Here is a 22131-nt window from a genome sequence, read left to right on the forward strand (position 1 = left end):
GTGGCAGAGCACTTGCGTGGGGCGCTGGATTCAAGCTTCAGCATCACATAAAAATAAGCAAAATATAGGCATTCTGTCCATTTACAACTAAGAAAAATAAAAACATTTTACAGCGAAGGTTGCCATGCCACACAGGCTGACTACCCCGCTGTCCACCCCAGGAACTGCAAAGTGCAGCCATCCAGAGGATTCTACCGGCCCCCGCCCCATACTAGGGAGTGAACAGGCAGGGCTCCCTACCTCAGTTTACACCTCGGCCCTTTTTTTTTGACATGGCCCTCTGAGTTACTGACACTGGTCTCCAGTTTAGAATCTGCCTTAGCCTGGGAATAGACAGGATTACAGGCGTGAATTACTGCGCCTGGCTCCCAGTTGATCCTGCCTTTGGTGCTCCGCGGGAGGCGGGACTCCTCCGTTTTGCAGCCTCAGCTGAGCTCAGAGTAGAGGCGGGAGGGGCGACCCAGGAGCCGGAAGTTAGCGGTCTACTTGCTCGTCCCGAGTCCACTCCAGCCAATCAGATTAGGAATGGTGAGTCAGTCAGCCAACGGGGAGGCGGTATCCAGGTGTGGAGCCCGGAGAGAAGGCGGAGGGCGGGGCGTCGAGGTGCGGCTTGAGCGGCGGGCTCACTGACCTATGGGAGGTAGGCCAGCCTCCGGGTGGGTACTTGAGGACGTGGTGACGTCGCGCAGGCGCGACGCGGCGTCCGAGGTGGCGGGGCTGGGACAGAGGTCCGTGGCTGAGGCTAGCGCGGCGGCGGGGCTGGCCCTGGACTCGCGGCCGCCGAGGGTGCAGATGCTGCTGGGCCGAGGCCGGGAGGATGGGGGAGCTGGGGCGGCGCTTCGGGGTCCCTGGAGGCCGCGGGGAGGGGGCGAAGCTGGGAGACTCCGGGGACCCCGGGGCCGGCCGGGCCTGCGAGGGGCGTGGCGGCCTCGGGCTGCTGGAGCAGGAACCGTGGGGGTCGCGGGCTCGCGGGCGGGTCGAGGAGGGAGTCGCTGCGGCCTCCTTGGCCCCGGTGGAGGGTGGGGCGAGACGGCGGAGGAGGCTCCCGGGCGGGGCGGTGGGGCCTCCGGTGGTGGCCGGGAGGTGGAGGTCGTCAGGCGGCCAGAGGCCCCGCAGGAACTCGGAGCCGTCGTCCGGCGCCCGCGGGAGGCGGGACTGCGCGGGAGGCGGTGTGGGCTGCTGTTAGCGGGCGTGGGAGACCTGCCGAGGGGAGGGGTGGGACCGGAGCTGGGCCTGGCAGGGAAGGGCCCGGGCGTCGCGTGGCTGACCGGGGCGCAGAGCGGCATCCGTCGGGGGCAGAGGTAGCCCAGTGCGGCCGATCCCCGCGCCTCGTACAGGGGTTACATGAGGGGCCGCTGGGAAAACCCAGCCACTAAGCGCAGGGCACCCCCAGGGGCTTGGACCTTAGGGTGGACTGGTGCAAGCGAGCAGGTGTCCGTTCACCAGGGAGGGATGACTGCCGCCTCATCTCCTGCTTTCCCTCTTTGCCTGTCTCCTCCAGGGTCCCAGGGGACTCCCGAGGCCCTGTCCCTGGGCCTCAGTGCTTTCAACTGGAGCAGAAGCGACTGGAAGGCAGACCAGCCACCATGTCGTCGTTCCGACAGGAAGACGTGGAGGACCACTACGAGATGGGCGAGGAGCTGGGCAGGTGAGCAGCCCTCTTTGATGGAGCGTTGGCCTTTCTAAACAGGAACTCTCCCTTCTTGTCCTTTGTCCCACAAAGGAATGAGTCAGTGTCATTTGCTGGTGGAAAGAGTTTGAGCGCTGGAGCCAGGTAGCCCTGCCCTTGAACTTTTTCTCTGAGGTACCCTGTGTTTGTTGTGGGGAGAAATGTCTAGTGCCAGACACAGAGCCTGGCACAGGCATGAGAGCAGAAGACACAGCTGTGTGTGTTCTTGAGGGTCTTTCTCTTTAACCTCTTTTTGGGGCACTGGGGTTTACTGTCCTGCTCAGGCTGGTGTTTAGCACTTGTGGGGAGATGCTGAGGTTTTCCCTTCCAGGGAGCAGCTGATGTCCTGCCTGTCTGGGCCTTGGAGGGCAGCCTCTGGCCCTGCCTCTAGACCAGCCAGGCCCCACTAAGCCCATCCTTTTTTTTGGTGGAGCCTCAAACCTTATTTGGTGAGTTTGCTGCTGGGCAGCCTCCTGGGATCCACTCAGGCCCGCCCCATGATGTCACCAGAAAGGAATGTAAATAACTGAGCGGTGTGTCAGGCTGGGTGTTATTTGGGATCCTGAAATCCTTCCTTCAGGAATTTCCTCCATAACTGTGGTGGGGAATGCAGCCCCTTCCCTCTGAGAAATTTCATAATTTACTGTAGGAAATGCACTAATTAGCACCTCGGATTCAATTTGGCAAAAGTCAGTGAAATTTAATCCATATTTGGCCATTCCTCCATGTTGATGTTGATGGGGATGGGTTCCAGACTCCTGAGAATCCCTGGATGTTTAATGTAAAATGATATTGTACTTGTGTGTCACCTGTGCATGTCCTTCCATATACATGATCTTTTTTTTTTTTTTAAGAGGAGAAAGGGAGGGAGGGAGGGAGAGAGAGAGAATCTTTTTTGGTAGATGGACACAACACAATGCTTTTATTTTTACGTGGAGCTGAGAATCGAACCTGGGTCCCACCAGTGCTAGGCAAGCGCTCTACCGCTGAGCCACAATCCCAGCCCATACGTTATCTTTTTTAAAAATATTTTTGTCGTTGTTGTAGATGGACCCAATATCTTTATTTTTATTTATTTATTCTTATATGGTGCTGAGGATTGACCCAGGGCCTCACGCATGCGAGGCAAGTGCTCTGTTACTGAGCCCCAGTCCTACATTATCTTCTTTATGTTTGATTTTTTAACTATGTGTGTGTTGACTGTGGTCTTACTGCCAGTGGGCCAAATACAGTACAGTTATATGCTTTTTTTTCTTCTTCCTGTCAGTTATCTTTGTGCAGACTACAAACTCAGAATGCTGTATGTACTTTTTAAAAACTTTTTGTAGTTATAGATGGATAGAATGCCTTTATTTGGTTATTTTTAGGTGGTGCTAAGGATTGAACCCAGTGCCTCACTCGTGCTAGGCAAGTGCTCTGCCACTGAGCTAAGCCCCAGCTCCCATTGTGTATAGTTTTAAATAGTTGAGGGGAAAAAAAGTTGGATTTCATGACCTGTAACAATGACAGGAAATTCTCCTTTCGGTGTTCACAATAACACTTGGTGGGATGCTGGCCTAGCATGCATCAGGTCCTGGCTTCCCTCCCCAGCACTGTTACAGTAAATAAATGGAGTGAATGAAGAAGAGGCTGTGGTCACAGCCGTGCTCCTGTGATGTTTTTGTGGCTTTTGTGCCACCAAATTACATGGTGGTTCTGTGAGGAGACTGACTTGCCTGAAAAGCTGAAATGTTCATCACTTGGCCCTTTAAAGAAGGCGGGCTTCTGGGGCTGGGGTTGTGGCTCAGCAGTAGAGCGCTCACCTAGCGCATGGGAGGCCCTGGGTTCGATCCTCAGCACCACATTAAAAAAAAAATAAATAAAAACAAAGATATTGTGTCCAACTACAAGTAAAAAGAATAAATATTAAAAAAAAAGAAAGAAAGCATGCCCGGCCCATAATTCTGGAAGTCCCCTTGCTGGGACACTCTGGCTCTCCACTCTTGTGGCCTCACTATGCCTCAGCCTCTCTGCTGATCAGCTCCAACTACCTTTGTAGATCCAGCCCAAACTCACCCCAGGGCAGGGGATCCCCGAGTCCTAACAGCCTCACGTGGCCCAGTCTTGTCTGGTAGACCCCCCTCTGCGGACACCCTCCTTCAGTCTGGTGCTTTTCACGCTTGTTGGAGAACATGCTGCTGGGGTGGTTCCCTGGCAGGGACTCACCTCACCTGCCCCTTCACTGTGACTTTCCCCTGTTGGCTTCTGTCCTGGTGCACGGAGGAGCACTCTGTTTTCCCCAGTGGCCGCATGTTTCAGATGCAAGCCTCCCTCTGGTTTGTGTCAGGTCCTCACGTAGCTGGATGGAGGCCTGAAGCCCTGATCTCGGGCCTCCTGCGGGAGTTACAGGGAAGGAGGAGCATGTGGGCCGGGTTCTCAAGGAGGGTCTCTCCTGCGGGGCAGTCAGATGTGGGGAGATCACATGACCTTTCAGCCTTGAGAGGGGAGGTGGACCTGGATGTCAGCGACTCACAGGATGGAGGTTCAGTGGGTCGGAGGATGTCGGCGTCAGGACTCTTCAGTGACAAACCGAAATCCCATGGGCATAAGGGAGGTCAGGATTGGTCTATGGTAATAGGAGTCCACAGGTGGCCAGGGTGCTCCTGGGGGCCCTGTGTTCCGGGGTGCAGGCTGGCTCAGGGGAGCTGGAGGAAGCACGGTGCTGGGTGGAAGGGTTTGGGCTCGGTAGCACCTGCCCAGCATCCCCTCCGGCCGCCTTGGTTCAGAGTTTGGCTTGCCTCAGGTGGGCTTGCACCTGGTGTCCTACCCATCATCCCACACCTGCTCTCACAGCAGGAGTCCAGCGCTGCTGAGGGCTGGACTGACTGGCTGCTTTCGGCTACAAGTTTTGATTTTTTGCCTGTCTAGGTCATGGTTGTGTCCTCTGCCACCCTTTTCCTGGGGCAGGTTTGGCATTTGGCCAGAGTCCTCGGGGCTGAGAGGGAACAAGATACAGCCATCGAAGGACAAGAGGTGGTGAGCGGTGCTGAGCAGGCGTCCGTTCTGGACTGAGTCTCAGGCTTTGAAGTCAGTGGTACTTGTTAGACTGAAGGTTTTTTCTTCTTCTTTTTTTGGTACTGGGGTTTGCACCTAGGGCAGCTTACCCCCGAGTTGCTGAGGTTACAGGCATGTAATCTGGCACCCCTTTTCATTTTTTTTTTTAATATTTATTTTTCAGTTGTAGTTAGACACATCTCAGCCCGAGCCCCAGTCCCCACCTTTTCTTTCTTTCTTTTTGTTTTTTTGGGTACCAGGATTGAACTCGGGGGCATTCGACCCAGCCCTGTTTTGTATTTTATTTAGAGACAAGTCTCTCACTGAGTTGCTTAGTGCCTTGCAGTTGCTGAGGCCGGCTTTGAACTTGCGATCCTCCTGTTTGAGCCTCCCAAGCTGCTGGGATTATAGGCAGGCATGCGCCACTGCGCCTGGCTTCTCTTTTCGTTTTTGAGACAAGTTCTCTTAAGTTGCTGAGGCTGACCTTGAACTTGAGATCCTCTTGCCTCAGCCTCCTGAGTTGCTGGGGTGACAGTGGTGTGCCGCCTAGCCGAGCTGAATAGGAGCACTTTAAAAAAAAGTGTGTTTTTTTTGTTGTTGTTGTAAATGGACAGCATGCCTTTGTTTGTTTATTTTTATGTGATGCTAGGGATTGAACCCAGCACCTCACACGTGCTAGGCAAGCGCTCTGCCACTGAGCCACAGTCCCAACCCTAGGAGCACTTTTTTTGTGTGTGTGTGGTGCTGGGAATTGAACCAGGGCCTTGTGCATGCGAGGCAAGCACTCTACCAGCTGAGCTGTATCCCCAGCCCCCTTTGAAGTTAGTGGCTTTTACTTTTTTCCTGTATTTAAAAAAATGGTAGCATAATATGCTTTGAAAAGCTCAATGAGGGTAGCGTTGCATCAAGTGGAAAGTGAGTCTTTGCCCCCTCGCCCACTCTCCTGCCATGCCTTGCATCTGAGCCCTTCTGTGTACACATGGAAACACGTGTACACAGGGCCGCAGCATAGACCTGTTTTAAACAAAAAGAATTTTTGTGTATTAGTTATATGTATGTTAGCTTTACGATCCTACGATTAACTTATTAGAGAAAAAGTTTATTTAGTTAAGTTTATTTAGTTAAGTTCACAAGGTCATGTAGCCCATGGCTTTGGGCCTCTGACAAGGCTGGGGCAGCAGCACACACATGTTGGAAGGACTGCTTGCATCTGGAGCTAGGAGGCAGGGGAGCCTGAGACTGGGGTCCCCAGGCTCTTGGAGGGCTTGGCTCCAGGGCAGAGACTCCTGCCAGGCCCACCTGCTAAAGTTCCCCTTGCCCACCAGTATCACCACTTGGCAGCAGCCTTCCACACATGGGCCTTTGGGGACACTCAGACAGTGGAGTGCTCTCTGCAGCTCGCTCCTGGCCTGTGGCAGGTCCTCTCGAGGGTCGCCCCCATGGTCTGTCCTGGTGCCTCCCGTGCACACTCAGCCTCCTCTCTCCTCTTGCTGTTGCAGAAGCGCCTGGCAGCACTGGCTCAAGCGTTCTGCACCCATGTGCCCAGGCCCCGTGTACTGTCCTGGAGGGTTGGCTCCTTGTACTGAGAGGGCTATGGAGTTGCTGCCCATCCTTGCATTGGGCTCTTGTCCCAAGTCCCCATATACCTTGAGGTCCCAGGCGCAGGGCTGCACCCTGGGGCGCAAGAGGGGCTACTGTGCAGCCGCCCAGCTCACCTCCCCTCCCCATGCTCCCTCAGTGGCCAGTTTGCAATCGTGCGGAAGTGCCGGCAGAAGGGCACTGGAAAGGAGTATGCGGCCAAGTTCATCAAGAAGCGCCGCCTGGCGTCCAGCCGGCGTGGTGTCAGCCGGGAGGAGATCGAGCGGGAGGTGAGCATCCTGCGGGAGATCCGGCACCCCAACATCATCACTCTGCATGACGTCTTTGAGAACAAGACGGACGTGGTGCTCATCCTGGAGCTGGTCTCTGGTGGGGAGCTCTTCGACTTCCTGGCAGAAAAGGAGTCGTTGACCGAGGACGAGGCCACCCAGTTCCTCAAGCAGATCCTGGATGGCGTTCACTACCTTCACTCCAAGCGCATCGCTCATTTCGACCTTAAGGTGAGCCCTACGGGCCCTGGGGATAGAGCCAGCCATGCGTCCAGGATGGGAGCTGGGGGAGGCCCCGATCCTGCAGCAGAGCGCAAGTCCTCCAGCCCATTGCTATCCAAGGGTTGAGGGGACAGGACAGCCTGGGCCAGGGACCCGAGGGTGTGTCAGTCTGGCCATGCCACAGAATGAGGGTGCTCTGTCCAGACATGTGGGTGGGACACAGGAGTAGCAGAGGTCTTCCACTCCAGCCAGAAAATATCATGCTTCTGGACAAGAATGTGCCTGACCCCCGGATCAAGCTCATCGACTTTGGCATTGCCCACAAGATTGAAGCAGGGAATGAGTTCAAGAACATCTTTGGCACCCCGGAGTTTGTGGGTGAGTCCATGTGGAGTCTGCCCAGGGCTTGGCAAGGCGGGCATTTGCGGATTCCCACTGTGTATGGTCTCCGGCCACCCCTCCTGTGCCCAGCATCACGGGTTCGTTTGGGGCTGTCACTGTCCAGCTCCTCTTCCCAGGGCCTGGGCTGAGTCAGCCCTGCCTGTGTCCATTCACTGACAAGTACAGTGGGGTTTGTGAGCACCTCCACCAAGGTCTGTCCTAGCTACTCAGGGTGCCTGAGGCATATGCTTAACGAGACCCTGTCTTAAATAAGCGCTGGGTGTGAATCCGTCTCTGGTAGAGCTCCAGAGTGTAGTCTTTGGTAACGTCAAAAAAAAAAAGAAAAAAATACATGTATATGGCGGGTGGAGTGTGTGTGTGTTTGCGCGTACACATACATTCCCAACTGCGCGGGGCGGGGGGGGGCGGTGCAGGGTGCTGTTCCTGTTGGCTGCTGTGTCCCCAGAGCCTGGCCCTATGCTCTCTTTTCTGTTCGTATAGCTCCTGAGATTGTCAACTATGAGCCCCTGGGCCTGGAGGCAGACATGTGGTGAGTGTCCCGGGAGCTGGCCAGGCTGGGGCCTTGCCTGTGTGCTTCCTCCTGGTGGTATCTGGGTGCCACGGGGGGATGGACAGACTGCTGTCTTAGGATAGAGGTTAGCAGACGGCAGCCCAAGGGCCAGGGCAGGCCCCTCTGCTCAGGGGTCTCCACGTTGTTTCCTATGGATGTTAGAAACAAAGCTGAGAGCCGGGCGCGGCGGCACACGCCTCTCATCCCAGAGGCTTGGGAGGCTGAGGCAGGCGGATCGCCAGTTCCAAGACAGCCTCAGCAAAAGTGAGGCCCTGAGCAGCTCAGTGAGACCCCGTTTCTAAATAAAATACAAAATAGGGCAGGGGACGGGGCTCAGTGGTTGAGAGCCCCTGAGCTCAATCCCTGGTACCTTCCCCCGCCCCCGCCAAAAAACAAAAAAGAAACAAACAAACAAAGCTGATGGACATTGACGTGTTGGACGGACACAGTGTGAGGTTCAGTGTCTGAGCCTATGTAAAAAGTTCACCTCCAGGCCCCATGAGGGTCCCACTGTCAGTGTGGGGGTTGGTGTGGGCCACGGTGCATCCCCATGGCCAGTTTGAGCTTTGACATTAGCAGGCAAGGATGACCAGAGGTGCCCAGGTGGGAAACTCCAGGTGATCAGGGACCAGGGACTGGCTGGAGGCCATGTGGAGCCCAGAGCAGAGGACAGTGTCAGCCCCTGGAGTTTGGGGCCAGGGCCGGGGGGATGTTGCCCCTGGCTCAGGGCTTCTGCCTTCCCTAGTGGTTCATTTGACCTGGCTGTGGACCTCTGTCCTGGGGGCCCCGCTGACCCATGTGCCTCCTTTCTGTCTTTCAGGAGCATTGGCGTCATCACCTACATCCTGTGAGTACTGGCCGGGGTGCTGACCTTTTGCTGGCCTGGTCGTGCCGCACAGCATTTGCCTGTCTGACCTGTGCTGGAGTCAGGGCTGTTCCTGGGGACTCGGGGGTCCCGCCAGCTCTGCACAGTGGTGCTCAGTGACCCTGGGTGAGGGAAGGAGTGAGTGGAGCAGTGGAGGGTTCTCTGTGGGTGCTATTATGGGCTTCTGGAAAGTTCTGAGGCCAGGCCCTGTTTTCTGAGTGGCCGTGCCAGGACGGGGTATGTCTCCCCTCCACTGTGGACAGTCCACTGGCAGCCAGAGACAGAAGGGCTGAGTCCTGGCCTTTCCCTGCTGCTGCCTGGGACAGCTCGGCCAGGCCAGGCCTGTGCCGCGTTGGCCCCTGGCCTGGAGGGTGGGCACACCAGGCAGACTTGGCTGTGGCTCCTTGGAGGGAGGTAGGTAGTTGCCCTGTGTCCCTCGTGTCCAGGTGACCTGGGGGTTATGGAAGACTGGCATAAATAGCAGATTTCCTTCTGCAGACGAGAGGACACTGCTGTTGACCTTGGTGCCCGAGGTCAGTGGTGGCCCTGGCCAGGCGCTCCGTTTCCGCACTAGCATCACTTTCTGGCTGGAACCCAGGAACCCCTGACACTGGGGACATCTCCTCGCCTCCCCCAGTCAGACCGTTGGTCTGTCGCCTGGGCACTGTCGGGCACTTTAGAGGGCGCCCACTTGGGGCTTTATGTGCTCTGTGAACAGCTGGGGTTCCGCACCCCTGCCCAGAGCCTCAGAGGTGTTGGACCAGGAGCACAGGCCTCTAGAGACTCCCCTGAAAGTGGCCACTGTGCCCTTTAGTTGTCGAATGCTTTAGGAGAAGCTCTGAGCTGTGTCCACCCAGACACCAAGTTTCCAGAGACGTGTCCCCTCCGTGACTGGGAGGTGATCTTTGACGCAGCTTGGTGGGTGACCAGGTGACTGTGTAGAGGAATGTGTCCCCAGTGGTCAGGTGTCCCCCTCGGCCCATCCTGTTTGGCCCCCTATGGGCCCACTGGAGTCGGAAGGTGAACCAGAAGGTGGCACGGTCACAGCGGGTGTGCGGGGACTGGGGCACCCCATCGAGCCTGTGCCTGCCTGGGTCTTCCAGCCTTAGTGGCGCGTCCCCATTCCTGGGTGAGACCAAGCAGGAGACCTTGACCAACATCTCGGCCGTGAACTACGACTTCGACGAGGAGTACTTCAGCAGCACCAGCGAGCTGGCCAAGGACTTCATCCGCCGGCTGCTTGTCAAAGATCCCAAGTAGGAGCATGCACTGGGCCCCTGGGAGAAAGCCGTGCCCGCTCTGCCCATGCCCCAGCCTCCAGCCACCCACCCCTGCCCACCGCACCTCGCACTCCAGTGCAGTCCACTCAGGGCTCCCACGGCCTTGAGGGCTGGCTGGCTCCTCAGCCAGGCAGAGGGGATTGAGGACTGGTCTGGCCACGCCATATTTGTTTTGTTCTAGTTTTTATTTTTTGTTTTTGGTATTGGGGACTGAACCCTGGGGTGCTTGACCCTTGAGCCACATCCTAAGCTCTTTTTTAATTTTTCAATTTTGAGTTTATGTGCTCTGTAAACAGCTGGGATTCTGCACAGAGTCTCGCTAAGTTACTTAGGACCTTGCTAGGTTGCTGAGGCTGGCCCTGAACTTTCGATTCTCCTACCTCAGCCTCCTGAGCTGCTGGGATTACAGATGTGCACCATCACACCTGGCCATACCATGTTTTTAAAAACCTTAAATTCCTTACTAGCATTGGAGATAGGTTTGTGTAAAATTCCAGATCCAGCAAAACGTAGAACCCTGGCACCCAGTCTGCCACGGTGCTCTCCTGTGACCTGGCCCTCCTGTGGGTGCCTGAGTTTATGACTGCAGTGGGAGGTTGTGGTTCCATTGAAAACATACCCCAGGCTTCCTGTCCCAGGTCCCTGCCCCTGGCCTCCCGGTTGGCCAAGCAGAGGCTGGGAAGGACTCCAGGGGGCTGGGGGGTACATACGGGGAGTGGCTGGAAGCAGGGTGCTAAGGGCCAGTGCTGTGGGGGGACAGCCTGGCCCTTCTGCTGTGGGTAGATGGAGTGGAGGACACAGGTGTGACTTGGGGTGGTCTTCCAGGAGGAGAATGACCATCGCCCAGAGCCTGGAGCATTCCTGGATCAAGGTGAGGACTGAGGTGTCTGTCCCACTGGGGGACAAGCCCTCCGCGTCTGGGAGGTCCCTGTGCTGCAAGGGGGCGTGGAGCGCAGGTCAGCAAGGCCCGGCAGAGCCTGGCCTGCTGTGGCAGTGGGAAGGCTGTGTGCACGCCTGCTCCACGGGTGGACACGGGAGTTGGTGGACTCCAGTCCCAAAGGCCACGGCTTGCCCTCGGGCTCCAGGCGCCTTCTTCCCTGTCCCCTGTAGGCCATCCGGCGGCGCAATGTCCGCAGTGAGGACAGCAGCAAGAAGCCCGAGCGGCGGCGCCTGAAGACCACGCGGCTCAAGGAGTACACCATCAAGTCGCACTCGAGCATGCCGCCCAACAACACCTACGCCAACTTCGAGCGCTTCTCCAAGGTGCTGGAGGAGGTGGCGGCCGCCGAGGAGGGGCTGCGCGAGCTGGAGCGCGGCCGCCGGCTGTGCCGCGAGGATGTGGAGGCGCTGACGGCCATCTACGAGGAGAAAGAGGCCTGGTACAAGGAGGAGAGCGACAGCCTGGGCCAGGACCTGAGGCGGCTGCGGCAGGAGCTGCACAGGACGGAGGCGCTGCAGCGGCAGGCGCAGGAGGAGGCCAGGGGCGCCCTGCTGGGGGCCAGTGGGCTCAAGCGCCGCTTCAGCCGCCTCGAGAACCGCTACGAGGCACTGGCCAAGCAGGTGGCCTCCGAGATGCGCTTTGTGCAGGACCTGGTGCGCGCCCTGGAGCAGGAGAAGCTGCAGGGCGGGGAGTGCAGTCTGCGCTAGTGGCCTGCTCATCCTCTGCAGCCCCAGGGTCACGCTAGCCTGGCCGCCACCCAGGCCACCCTCTCCTCAGCGGGACCACCTCCCCTGTGGCCAGGGCCTTAGCTTCTGCGCAGGCTTGGAAAAGGGCCACCACCCAGACGGCACTGGCGATGGTGGGTGTCATGGCCTGGAGCACTGCCTGGTGGTGGGGGTGGCGGCCAGGGCCCCTGAGCAGGCAGGCAGAAGCTGACAGCCTGGAGTGGTGTCTGTCCGTGGGTTCATGCTGGGCAGCGGGCCCCATCCTGTCCAGCAGGTGGCTCTTGAGCCCCAATCAGCCCTGTCCACAAATGCTTGCCCCACTGTGTGACGTGCCTGGCCTTGTGCTGCGTCCTGATGATCAAACTATGCTGGTGATTGATGCCCTTCCCGCTGGTCTGGCCTGGTGCAGCCGCACAGTTCTATAACCCTAGTGGCTTTAGAGGCTGAGGCAGGAGGATGCAAGTTCAGAGCAGCCTCATCAGCTTAGTGAGACCCTGTCTCTTAAATAAAAAGGGCTGGGGATGTGGCTCAGTGGTCAAGTGCCCCTGGGTTCAATCCCCAGTACCGGGAAAAAAAAAAAAAAAAGTTGGTGTTCTGGGGAACTTTGCAGTAAATGGAGCATTGGTTGATGCTGGTCTTGGGGCCCAGGGAGTCTCCAAGTGCTGGGTGAAGGGGCACTGGGGTCTGAGCAGGGGCTATAAAGCAGCCACCACCCTCTTGGTCCCCTAGAGGCATCTGAGGGGCCCTGTGCTGTGTGCCATCCTCTTGTTCCTAGTGGTGCCAGGATGCACCTGCTCTGAACAACACAGCCCCAGCCTGTCCCTTGGCTGCAGTGCCCAGTGGCCCTCAGGGTATTCTCGCTCCTGTCTCAGTTGGTACCTTGTGATCCTCTGGGCTGTGTGGATGAGGTCCCCCAGGACTGCCTGCAACAGGCTGGCACGTCGCGTTGGCCAGGGGAAGTGTGGCGCTCTCTGCCTCACCCTGCTGGTGTCCCCCGGACCTCCTGCCGGGAGCCGCTAGATGGCAGTTTGGACTAAGGCACTGGGTGGCTAGTACCATGAGGTGCCACTAGGTGTCACCTCAGCCCACCGGGAAGCCTTGGATTGGGGGTGGGCAGTGTGCAGGCTGAGGCCATGCCCAGGTCCTCCATGGTCAAGAGCCCCCCGTGGTGGGTGTGTGGCTCCTTTGAGTGCTGATGCCTTTGCAAAGGGCTGGCCTGGACAGGAGCCTGTGCAGAGGAGCCGGGGCCCCCTGGAGCAGCAGCCCCACCCCAGTCCTGGTCTGCCGGTGCCGGCCCTGCAGCTCAGCGCCAGGTGCAGGAGACAGGTCTCCCATTGGGGAAGATCAGGTGCAGTGGCTGTGACTGGGCCGTGCTCTGCTCCGTCTGGGCCCCCTGCCCGTAGAGGTGCTGTGGGGCACAGCTCAGCTGGGGGCCTCAGGGAGGGGCCCCCAGCACCACCCTCCACCAAGCCCTGTGAGTTCTTTAACAATGCTTTGTGGTTGGGAGATTGAGGTCAGTCTGCAGTGCTGTGCAGTGGTAACACATCACAGGTGGGAGGACACTGCCCCGCAGACTTGCGCAGGGATGTTCACGGAGGCACAGTGGCAATGGCTTGAAGGAAGCGCTCCCATTGACAGACACAGTGCACTCCCCCTCCTGGGGCGTCCCTCAGCCACCTGCACAGGCCAGGTGACGACTGCCATGCTGATGGAACCCAGGACCTCTTGCTCAGAGCCAGACACGCAAGGCCACTGTGTGCCCCAGTGACAGGAGACATCCAGGACAGGAGTCAGAGATGGGACATGGATTGGTGGGCGCGGGGCTGAGGCTTGCCTTGGCATGACAGTGACAGTGTGAATGTGCTCGATTGTCACCGATGGAGGAATTTGTTATGTGTGTTTTCCCACACAAAAAACATGGAGCTGGGCTGGGGCTCGGGGGCAGAGCACTTGCCAGCACGTGTGAGGCACTGGGTTCAATCCTCAGCACCGCATACAAAGATGTTGTGTCCGCCGAAAACTAAAAAATAAATATTAAAATTCTCTCTTTAAATTTTTTTTTTGGAGAGAATTTTAATATTTATTTTTTTTTAGCTTTCGGCAGACACAACGTTTTTGTTTGTATGTGGTGCTGAGGATGGAACCAGGGCCACACGCATGCCAGGCAAGCGCACTACTGCTGGAGCCACATCCCCAGCCCATAAAATTCTCTCTCTTAAAAAAAAAAAAAACAACCACATCAGGCCAGTTTGTTGTCCCAACTATTTGGGAGGCTGAGGTAGGAGGATCATGAACCCAGGAGTTTGAGGCCAGCCTGGGCAGCATACGAGACCCCACCAAAAACCACAAAGCAGCCAGGTGCAGTGGTGCATGTCTAATTCCAGTGGCTAGGGAGGCTGAAGCAGGAGGATTGTAAGTTCAAAGCCAGCCTCAGCAACAGCGGGGTGCTGAGTAACTCAGTGAGGCCCTGTCTCTAAGTAAAATACGGAATAGGGCTGGGGAGTGGCTCAGTGGTGGAGTGGCCCTGAGTTCCTGAGCCTGCAGCCTGCACCGCCTCTGCTGCCCCTCCCCGTTGTGTCCCCCTGCAGGTAGAGGAGGGTACTGTGTGATGGCTGCTGCCACCTGCCTTCACAGCCAAGGCCACCTGAGGCCCTGTTTAAAGTCTGAGGTTTCCAACTTGGTGCCGCCTGGTGGCATGGGAAGGAGCTGGTGGCCACTGCCAGGTTTTTGTGATCCATTTTCAAGTTACAAAGGAGTGAAATCAAGAGAGGCCCGACTCCACCCTGAGGCCTCTACCGCCTCAGCTGCTCTGGTGACCATGAAGTAGGCCATGAAGTGGTCAGGAGCGGCAGTCACTGACGGCTGGGCCCAGGAGGCCCGTCCTGGCTCCAGTGTAGGATGCTGGCGGGAGACTGGGGGCCAGGCAGGTTCTGCTGGTGCTGTGTCACCTTAGTGCCACAGCTGCCTAGGGAGCGGGTAAACGCACGTTCCTGGCTGAGTGCTCAGGATCCAGGTGAGCACACAACCGCCAGGGGACAGCAAGAGGCCTGACCTGTCCCTGGCAACAGCCCATGGCCTGAGTGACTACTTGTGCCTGGGATATACCTGTGCCTGTGTCCACGGCAGCATGACCACCACGGCACGTAGGTGGGGACAGCTCACATCCATGTGTCGGTGGGTGGATAAATGACATGCAGGATTTGATTCAGCCACCTGCTACGACGTGGGTGACCTGAGAAGAGTGCTCAGTGGCATGAGCCAGAATCAAAAGGGTCCCCTCACAGGAGGGTCCCTGGAGTCATCAGGCCCACAGAGCCAGGTGCGGACGATGGTGCAGGGCTGGGAGTTGGTGTTCCTCAGGCCGACGCTTCCCCTGGGGAGATGAGAAGCCCTGGGGCCCTGCCCGGGCCCTGCCTTGGACTGACTCCTGTGTCCTTGCCTAGCACTCGGCCAGAGCCCTAGCCCCGAGTTGGCCTTTGAAGGTCACTAGATGCAGGAGCAGTGCCTTAGAAGAGGAAGCTGGATGTGGGGACCACATCTGTCATTCCAGCTACGCTGAAGCCACAGCAGGAGGATGGCAAGTCCCGGGCCAGCCTGGGCAGCTTAGCCAGACCCTGACTCCAAATGAAAAGGGCTGGGGTGCGGCAGGGCAATGCTCCTGCCACACGCCAGTCCCCGGAACACAGCCTCCCGTTGTGAGCAAACCGTCCTCGTAGCCCTGACCGCCCTCCACGCTGCTCAGTACCCTGAGGGTCAACCCTGGCCTCTCAGAGGCCTCTGGGGTTCTTTGGGGACAAGGACCATCACTCCATCCCCTTGGGTCACTGTCTTGGGAGATGTGGCACTCAGCGGCTCATGGGAGGCAGGACAGGCCAAGCACACTCTCCTCCCAGCAGGAGGCAAACCCTGGGGCCAAGCAACTCCATCAGAGGTCAGGGCGGGGGGGGGGGGGGCATTCAGAAGGACACATGCCCAGATTCAGGCCTTGCTTCGGTGGCTGTGTGGCCTTGGGCCCTTCATGCCCTCTCTGACCTTCCTCTGGGCTTCTCTGAGACAGGGCTGAGGCTCCTGGGTGCCCATTCTTGTTAAGGACACACTAAGCAGGGGCCATCTGACTCCTCCCCAGTAGCTGCGTGAGCTGATTCTGGGCATTTAGGGCAGGATGGTTGTTGAGGGCCAAATTGTGTTCCCTCCAAAAGTAAATGTGGCAGTTATGTCCCCAGGGCCAGTGAGTGGGACCTTATGTGGGAATAGCGTCCCTGTAGATGTCATTCCTTAAGATGAGGTCATAGTGCATTAGGCAGGGTCTTACTAAAATGACAGGGGTCCTCATAAGAACCCTGTGGGACAACAGAGGCAGAGACTCGAGTGGGGACAGGCTGAGGGCCCTCCCTGGAGTCTCTGGAGGCAGCTGCTCACCTCTTAGTTTCCAACTTCTGGCCTCCAGGACTGTGAGGGTGAGTGCCAGTTTCCTAGAGCACCTATTGTCCTTTGTCATGGCTGCTCTGGGAAATGAGCACAGGGGCTCTGGGGCTGAGACTCAGGGTGTCCACGGCTGGGCATGGAGCCGGCATTTCCTGATGAGCCCCGTGACTGTGACAAATGCTGCTCTGTAACTGGCGGTTCCCAGCGATCAGTCCCCACAGGCTGGGATGGTCACTGGTTTGATTCCGAGGTCAGGAAAATGCCCGAGGCTGGTCTGTCTGAGCACCTAAGCAGAGTCTGGCCAGTGGTGTTCCAGTGGCAGGGTGAGTCGCAGCAGCTGCCTGCTGAGAAGTTCTGCATGTGAGCAGAAGCCTCTTGGTCAGCAGGGGCCAGCGAGCAGAGCCGAGGGGTGGGGCTGGGAGGAAGCAGAGGGGAGTGGGAGGCGGGCTAGGTCAGCTGTTTTTTGCGTTCCTGTAATGAAATGCCCAAGGCTGGAAACTTTATAAGGAAAAGAGGTCCAGGGGCTGGGCTGGGGCTCGGTGGGAGAGCACACACCCAGCACCTGTGGGGCCCTGGATTCCATCCTCAGCATCACATGAAAATAAATAAATAAAATAAAGGTGTTGTGTCCAACTGCAACTAAAAAAAATCTTTACAAAGAAAAGAGGTCATTTCTGGTGCACAGTGGTGGTCCGAGGCCCGTGCCCCAGCTGGGGGTGGCCGCCTTGCTGGCAGAGTCTGGGGGCAGTTCAGGCCATTGTCATGTGGCCAGAGAGGAGGGTGGCGTCCCTCCTGGTCTCCCTCCCTCCCTCTTACCCGCTCTCTTTCTTTCTTTTTGGGGTGCTGGAAATTGAACCGGACGCCAGGCAACTGCACCATCTCTGTGCTACCCCCCCTTTTTACAGTCTGTCTTTGGAGATGGGGTGTCGCTAGCTGCCCAGCTGGCTTTGCCGCCTGAACAGCTGGATCACAGGTGCACCACCATGCCCTGCTTTCTGTCCTTATAAAGCCACCGGGGTCCAATCCCGGGTCCCCACTCTGTGACCTTCCTAATCCTGATCACCTCCCGGAGGTCCCCTCTAAGCACCATGGTCGGATTAACTCCCCTTGAAGGGAATTAGACTTTTACACGTGCACCCCGGGGACAAAGCGCCCAAGCCACAGCGGGCCATCTGCCGGGGCGATGGGGTCAAGGACGTCCACACAGGGCCCTGCTTTGTGGGTGTTGGTGCAGTTTGGTGGGCAGAGGGACGCCCTTGGGAGCGAGGCCGACACCCTGTCAACCCTGGGACACCCAGGAAGTCCCTCTGTGTCCCCAGCCCAGTGCCCCCTCAGTACACAGCACGGAATGCTGAAGCAGGACAATGCACTTGCCGGCTGAGCAGGGAACTGCAGGCTGCGCGTGGCACCTGGGCTGAGCATGGAATATTCTAGAACTGAGAGCTCCAGCCTGGGTTGAGTCAGAAATGCTGGCCAAGCCCGGGCTGTGGGCTTGTGGGCCTTTGGGTGAGTGTGTGTGTTGTGGTCCTGGGGAGGGCGCCAGCCTGGGGCTTGTGTCTTAGTTGCCCGCACTTTGCCTGCGAGTGAAGGGGACCACTGTGGGGCCAGGGGATGGCCAGCCCATGCCGCCTGGGACCAGATGGATGAGAGCAATGAGGACTTGCTAGTCACAGTCCAGGGGAGATGCCCTACACGCCCGGCACCCTGCCAGCCGAGGGCCACCAGGGCTGCAGATGCCGTTTTGTAGTGATCGGACGGGGGAGGGGCCCCTGATCCTGCGGGAGGGGTGAGTACTTGGCTGACTGGTTCCGGGGTTCGCAGAACAGCAACCTCTACTCGGGAATGGGCAGGGTGCCCACCAGCCCCTCGTGCAGGGCTGTTCAGGAGGGGCTCGTCCCTGGGAGAGTAGTGCCTATGGGACGCTCTGGGTGTCACCAGATGTCAGAGCAGCCCAGGGCACGGAGCAGAGTCAGAGGCCTCGTGCCAGGGCTTGGGTCTGGCTGTGCACCTTCCAAATGGGACCAAGGGGGTCCACAAAAGCTGACCTTGGCCAGCAGCTGCCTCTCTGTGCCACTTTGCACGCCACCCCTCACCTAGGGACGGCGATTCTGTCTGGGTGGCTCAGCTCACGCAGGGGGCCCTCTCTGCCGTGTTGGGCGTGGGGGCTGGGCAGTCAGGGGGCAGCACCAACCCAGGCCGGCACAGCCACGGCCAGGAACAGGTGCAGGGAGGTCTGGGAGGCCAAGTTCGCAGGCCCTGCTCTTGCCCATAAAGGGCAAGGCGCGCAGCTGCTATTAATAACCCGGGTTCGGCTGCCTGGGCTCAGGCGGGCGGCTGCTATAAAGCCAGGCCTGCCAGCCGAGAGCGGCTCCTCCAGCCCCTGAGACCTTTAGCCCCCCTGTTGTGAGACAAAAAGAAAAGTAAGTACCCAAACCATCTGCCCGCGGCCCTGCGCCCAGCCCCACGCAGAACACGGGCCCCACGGCGGCCCCAACAGTCAGACACCAGTGTGGAAACGAGAGTCCCCATGCCAAGGACGAGTGAAACACAGACCCGAGGTGGTGTCCTCCAGGACAGCCCAGGCCCGTCCCAGCCTGAGGACAAGCAGGGGAGACGCGAGGGTGGGGGGAGGAGGCCACGCGCTGGACGGCTGGGGCCGGCCTTCCCTCCTGCCGCCCTGTCCTGCGGGGGCTGCAGCGGACCCGCCCAGGCCAGGCCCCGGAGTGCATGCACGCCTTGCTGTAGGGTGATCATCGGCAGGGACCGAGGTTGGGTCTTGGGAGAACCAGGCCTCCTGGGGTCTCCTGGCCCCAGAGGTTTGTGTCTTGAAGGTGTCTTTGCGGTAGCCCTGTTGGTACTGATGGAATCCCAAGGCGTCCCCTCCAGAAGCCACCAGAACCCTGCCACCCTGTCCCTCTCCCTCGGAGGGGATGACGCTGGTCCTCCCCGACACCCAGCTTTCTCAGACCCTGCTGAAGCCCCACAGGAACAGCAAGGAGAGGGGCCATTCCTTGGGACCCCTCAGACCCCCACCGAGTATGCAGGCTGCACCTGGGGGCCTCCGGGGCCACGGCTGAGGACCTGTTGGCACCTGAGGCCATTAGTGCTGTCAGCCTTAGCCTGCTCCTCCCCCTGACCCTGGCCAGTCCCTCAGCTGGCCCTAGGGACCCCGCCGGGGGCCTGGGGGCTGGAAGGATGGGGGTGCCCAGGCTGGGTGGCCTTTAGAGGTGACCGCCTTGGCTGGATGGGGGCCCTGGGGTAGAGGAGGGGTGCCGGCAGAGTGACTGCTGGTTAGGAGGCCGGCTGAGTGCTACTTGATGTGGGTGACAGGTGCTTGGGGTGCGGGAGTCCGGAAATAGAGTGAGGAGCGGAGGGGAGGCCGCTGCAGCCTCCACCCACCTCCCGGCCTCTGCCTCAGGGTCCCGGGGGATTTCTCCTCTCTGTTCTCCTGTGGCTGCTGGGATTTTAGGGAAGGGCAGAGATCTGCTGGGGTGACCATTGTGGGGCCGGGGACCCCGTGGAGGGCAGTGGGGACAGAGCGTTGAAGGGGAGAATCTGCCCCTGGGGCAGGCTGGTTGGACAGGGTCAGATCTGCCGGGAGGGGGGGGCTGCACATGGCCTCCTAACTGGGGGCCACTGTCCAGCCAGGCCCGCCTCAGCCCCAGTGATCCTGAGAGAACCTTCCAGAACTTCTCCCAGGGAGAAGGGGCCCAGGAGCCCCCCCCAGAGCTCCGTCCCAGTGTGCACCCTCAACCTCCCCTGGGAGCAGGAAGGCTGGCTTTTGACGTCCCCGCCAGGGTGGCCGCCCGAGTCCCTGTGTCCTCTGTAGACTGGGCTCCTTGTGGCCCTGCAGGGCTCAGGAAGGGGGGCTCCGGGGAGGGCTACCCGCAACAGAGACGGGTCAGGCCCGGCCACGTTCCTCAAAGCCAGGGGAGGACTTGGCCCAGAGAGGTGTCAGCCACGGGACAGCGGTCGTGAGTGTGTGGGGTCAGTGTTGGTGACTGTCCCGTGCTCTTAGCCCTTCTTGGGCCTTGTGACACAAGGTGTCCCACGCTGGGCACCTCGAGGGAGTGGGGACAGGGTCCAGCCCATTTTCTGCTCTTAGAGGTGGCCTCTGCCCTTCAGCACTGTGGCCGCTAAGGCCAGACATTTCCGGGTGGCGTCCTGGGCACTGCAGGGTGCTGACTCCACCCTCTCCAGGCCAGGACGTCCCAGTTGTGACGACGACACATGTCCCCAGATGTGGCCCGGTGTCTCTGGAGGAAGCACAGCCCTGTTTAAGAGACCCCAGTCTGTGATTATTCCTGACCTTGAAAACTTCAGGGGGAGATGCTCCTAGCCGGGGTGCTGGGGGGGACTGGGCACCACACAGGTGCCACACCACACTTCAGTTTAAATAGTGCCTTGGATTCTTTTAATGTGTATCAGAAAATTCAAGTTTCCATGATGAATGTCATGAAGTTTCCTCTTCAAATGAATTCAGTGCAGATCAATCAAGTCAGTGGACCTGGAAGGAGAGGTGGCCAGGGCACAGTGAGGGGCTCTGGGGCCCCAGCTCGCTCTGGGCAGGAGGTGACTGAGGCATCGAGAAGTGAAGTCCAGGGCAGGCTGGGCTGCTGCCTCTGCTGAGCGTCTTCTCTGGGTGAGGGAGGAGGCAGAGGTGATGATGTCCCCCACTGCCCGCCACACTGTCCCAGCACAGGACGGGATAGGCCCAAGGCCCGTCTCAGCAACCTGGCCTGGAGTCCTAATTCTGCCTTTGACGGTGGCCTTGGAAGAGAGGCTCCATCTCCCCAGGCTCGATTTCCTCGTCTGCAACAAGGAGCCCAGCTGGGGCGGCTCCGAGCTCCGCCTGGGCTCCTGGGCCATCGGGGTGGCCCGGCCTGGCTCCGCACCTCCATGAACCACAGCAGCACTCCAGGCTCCTGGACCCGGTGCCGCGTGGAGCCCCATTCCTGTCCCTGATGGCTACACCTGGGGGTGCTTGTGGCGGTGGAGGGGGCCTGTGTGGCAGGTCCCTGGGGGGTCCTGAGTGCTGGCTGTGTTCCAGCAGAGGACAGACAGGTCATGGAGCCTCCTGCCACACTTGGGCGACCTCTGGGCCCTGGCATTGCTTGTGAAGACGGGAGGCCAGATGGGGCGGGCTGAGCCGCCTGGCCAGGCTCCTTGATGGGCAGGCCGCGGGCTGGCACCGGGCAGGCGGAAATTCAAGACCTCCACTCCACTCCACTCAGAGCCCTGGGCAGGTCAGTTTCCCTCTGTGCTCTGCCGCACGGGTCTTGGAATCATCTGGCCTCGCAGCACAGCGGCCCGTGTAGGGGAGCAGCCCGGGGGATGCAGGACTGCGGTTAGGGCACTGAGGCCCTGTGAGGGCCAGGGCAGGCGGTGGTCCCAAGGTGCTGCTCTGATTTTGTTTTAAAAATCTGATGAAAGATCCACAGTGTGACATCAGCCATCCTGGCCAGGTCCAAAGGCCGGGTCCCAGCCCTGGCGCACAGCCACGCGCGGCCACCCCCAGAGTGTTCCCATGGACCTAGGCGGAAGCTCTGTCCCCTCAACACCAGCCCTGCCAGCCCAGCCCAGCCGCTTCCTGGGTCCCCTCTGTGTCTGACTCTCCCCCACAGGGGCACCGACAGGCCACCCCTGTTGGCCAGGGTCACATTTGCTTCCCGTTTGCCTGGCTTTTTGCAGAGGTGGGAGTGGGAGCCGCGGCCAGCCTTGGGCACGTTAGGGAAGCGCCGTGCTGGCCTCTGCACCTGGCCCTGCTCTTCCTGCTGGTGCTCCAGGGGGTGGACAGGCCACGGGTGCTGCCCTCGCCACCTTTGGGCTGCTGTGGGCCATGGGTGAACATGGCCTCCTAACATCCCTTTGAGACCCCGCTCTCCAGTGTTGGGCCCGCGGGGTTACATGGGGACTCGCGTAGCGCAGGTTTCTAGGGACCACTGGGCCGACCTCCACACATGCTGGTCATTGTCCACCTCCGAGCCTGTCATTCCGTGGCTGCTTTCTCATTCTTCTTTTAATGATCATGACCAGGCAGGGCTCCGGCTGCCCCAGAGCCACCCCTCTTATGGCCCTGTCCCACCCGGACTATTTTGGGCTTTGTGACCAGCAGGTCAGCCTCACCCCGCTGCGTGCCTGTGGCAAAGGGC

At 59.1% G+C, this 22131-nt stretch overlaps 2 protein-coding genes across 5 annotated transcripts; one reads left to right on the forward strand and one right to left on the reverse strand.

Moving 5' to 3' along the window:
* Positions 1-623: 623 nt before the first annotated feature.
* Positions 624-1286, reverse strand: LOC124092312 (uncharacterized). The gene has a single exon (XM_046443771.1). The coding sequence runs from the start codon at positions 1284-1286 to the stop codon at positions 624-626; it is 663 nt and encodes a 220-aa protein (XP_046299727.1).
* Dapk3 (death associated protein kinase 3) lies at positions 686-12157 on the forward strand. 4 transcript variants are annotated; one of them, XM_046444111.2, is made up of 9 exons: positions 686-728; positions 1502-1648; positions 6441-6801; positions 7041-7170; positions 7675-7723; positions 8565-8591; positions 9713-9865; positions 10673-10760; positions 11000-12157. In XM_046444111.2, exons 2-9 carry the CDS (start codon positions 1587-1589, stop codon positions 11534-11536), a joined length of 1407 nt encoding a protein of 468 aa, XP_046300067.1. In that variant the 5' UTR covers positions 686-728; positions 1502-1586; the 3' UTR covers positions 11537-12157. The 4 variants fall into 4 exon arrangements, with proteins under 4 accessions (XP_046300067.1, XP_058435204.1, XP_046300066.1 ...); XM_058579221.1 differs by having other exon boundaries at positions 10715-10760; positions 11000-12153; XM_046444110.2 differs by having other exon boundaries at positions 717-786.
* Positions 12158-22131: the final 9974 nt, after the last annotated feature.

Source organism: Marmota monax, unplaced genomic scaffold (genome assembly GCF_021218885.2).
Source record: "Marmota monax isolate L192 unplaced genomic scaffold, Marmota_monax_Labrador192_F-V1.1 WCK01_AAM20220418_F8-fsc00102, whole genome shotgun sequence".
In the NCBI taxonomy this organism is placed as follows: domain Eukaryota; kingdom Metazoa; phylum Chordata; class Mammalia; order Rodentia; family Sciuridae; genus Marmota; species Marmota monax.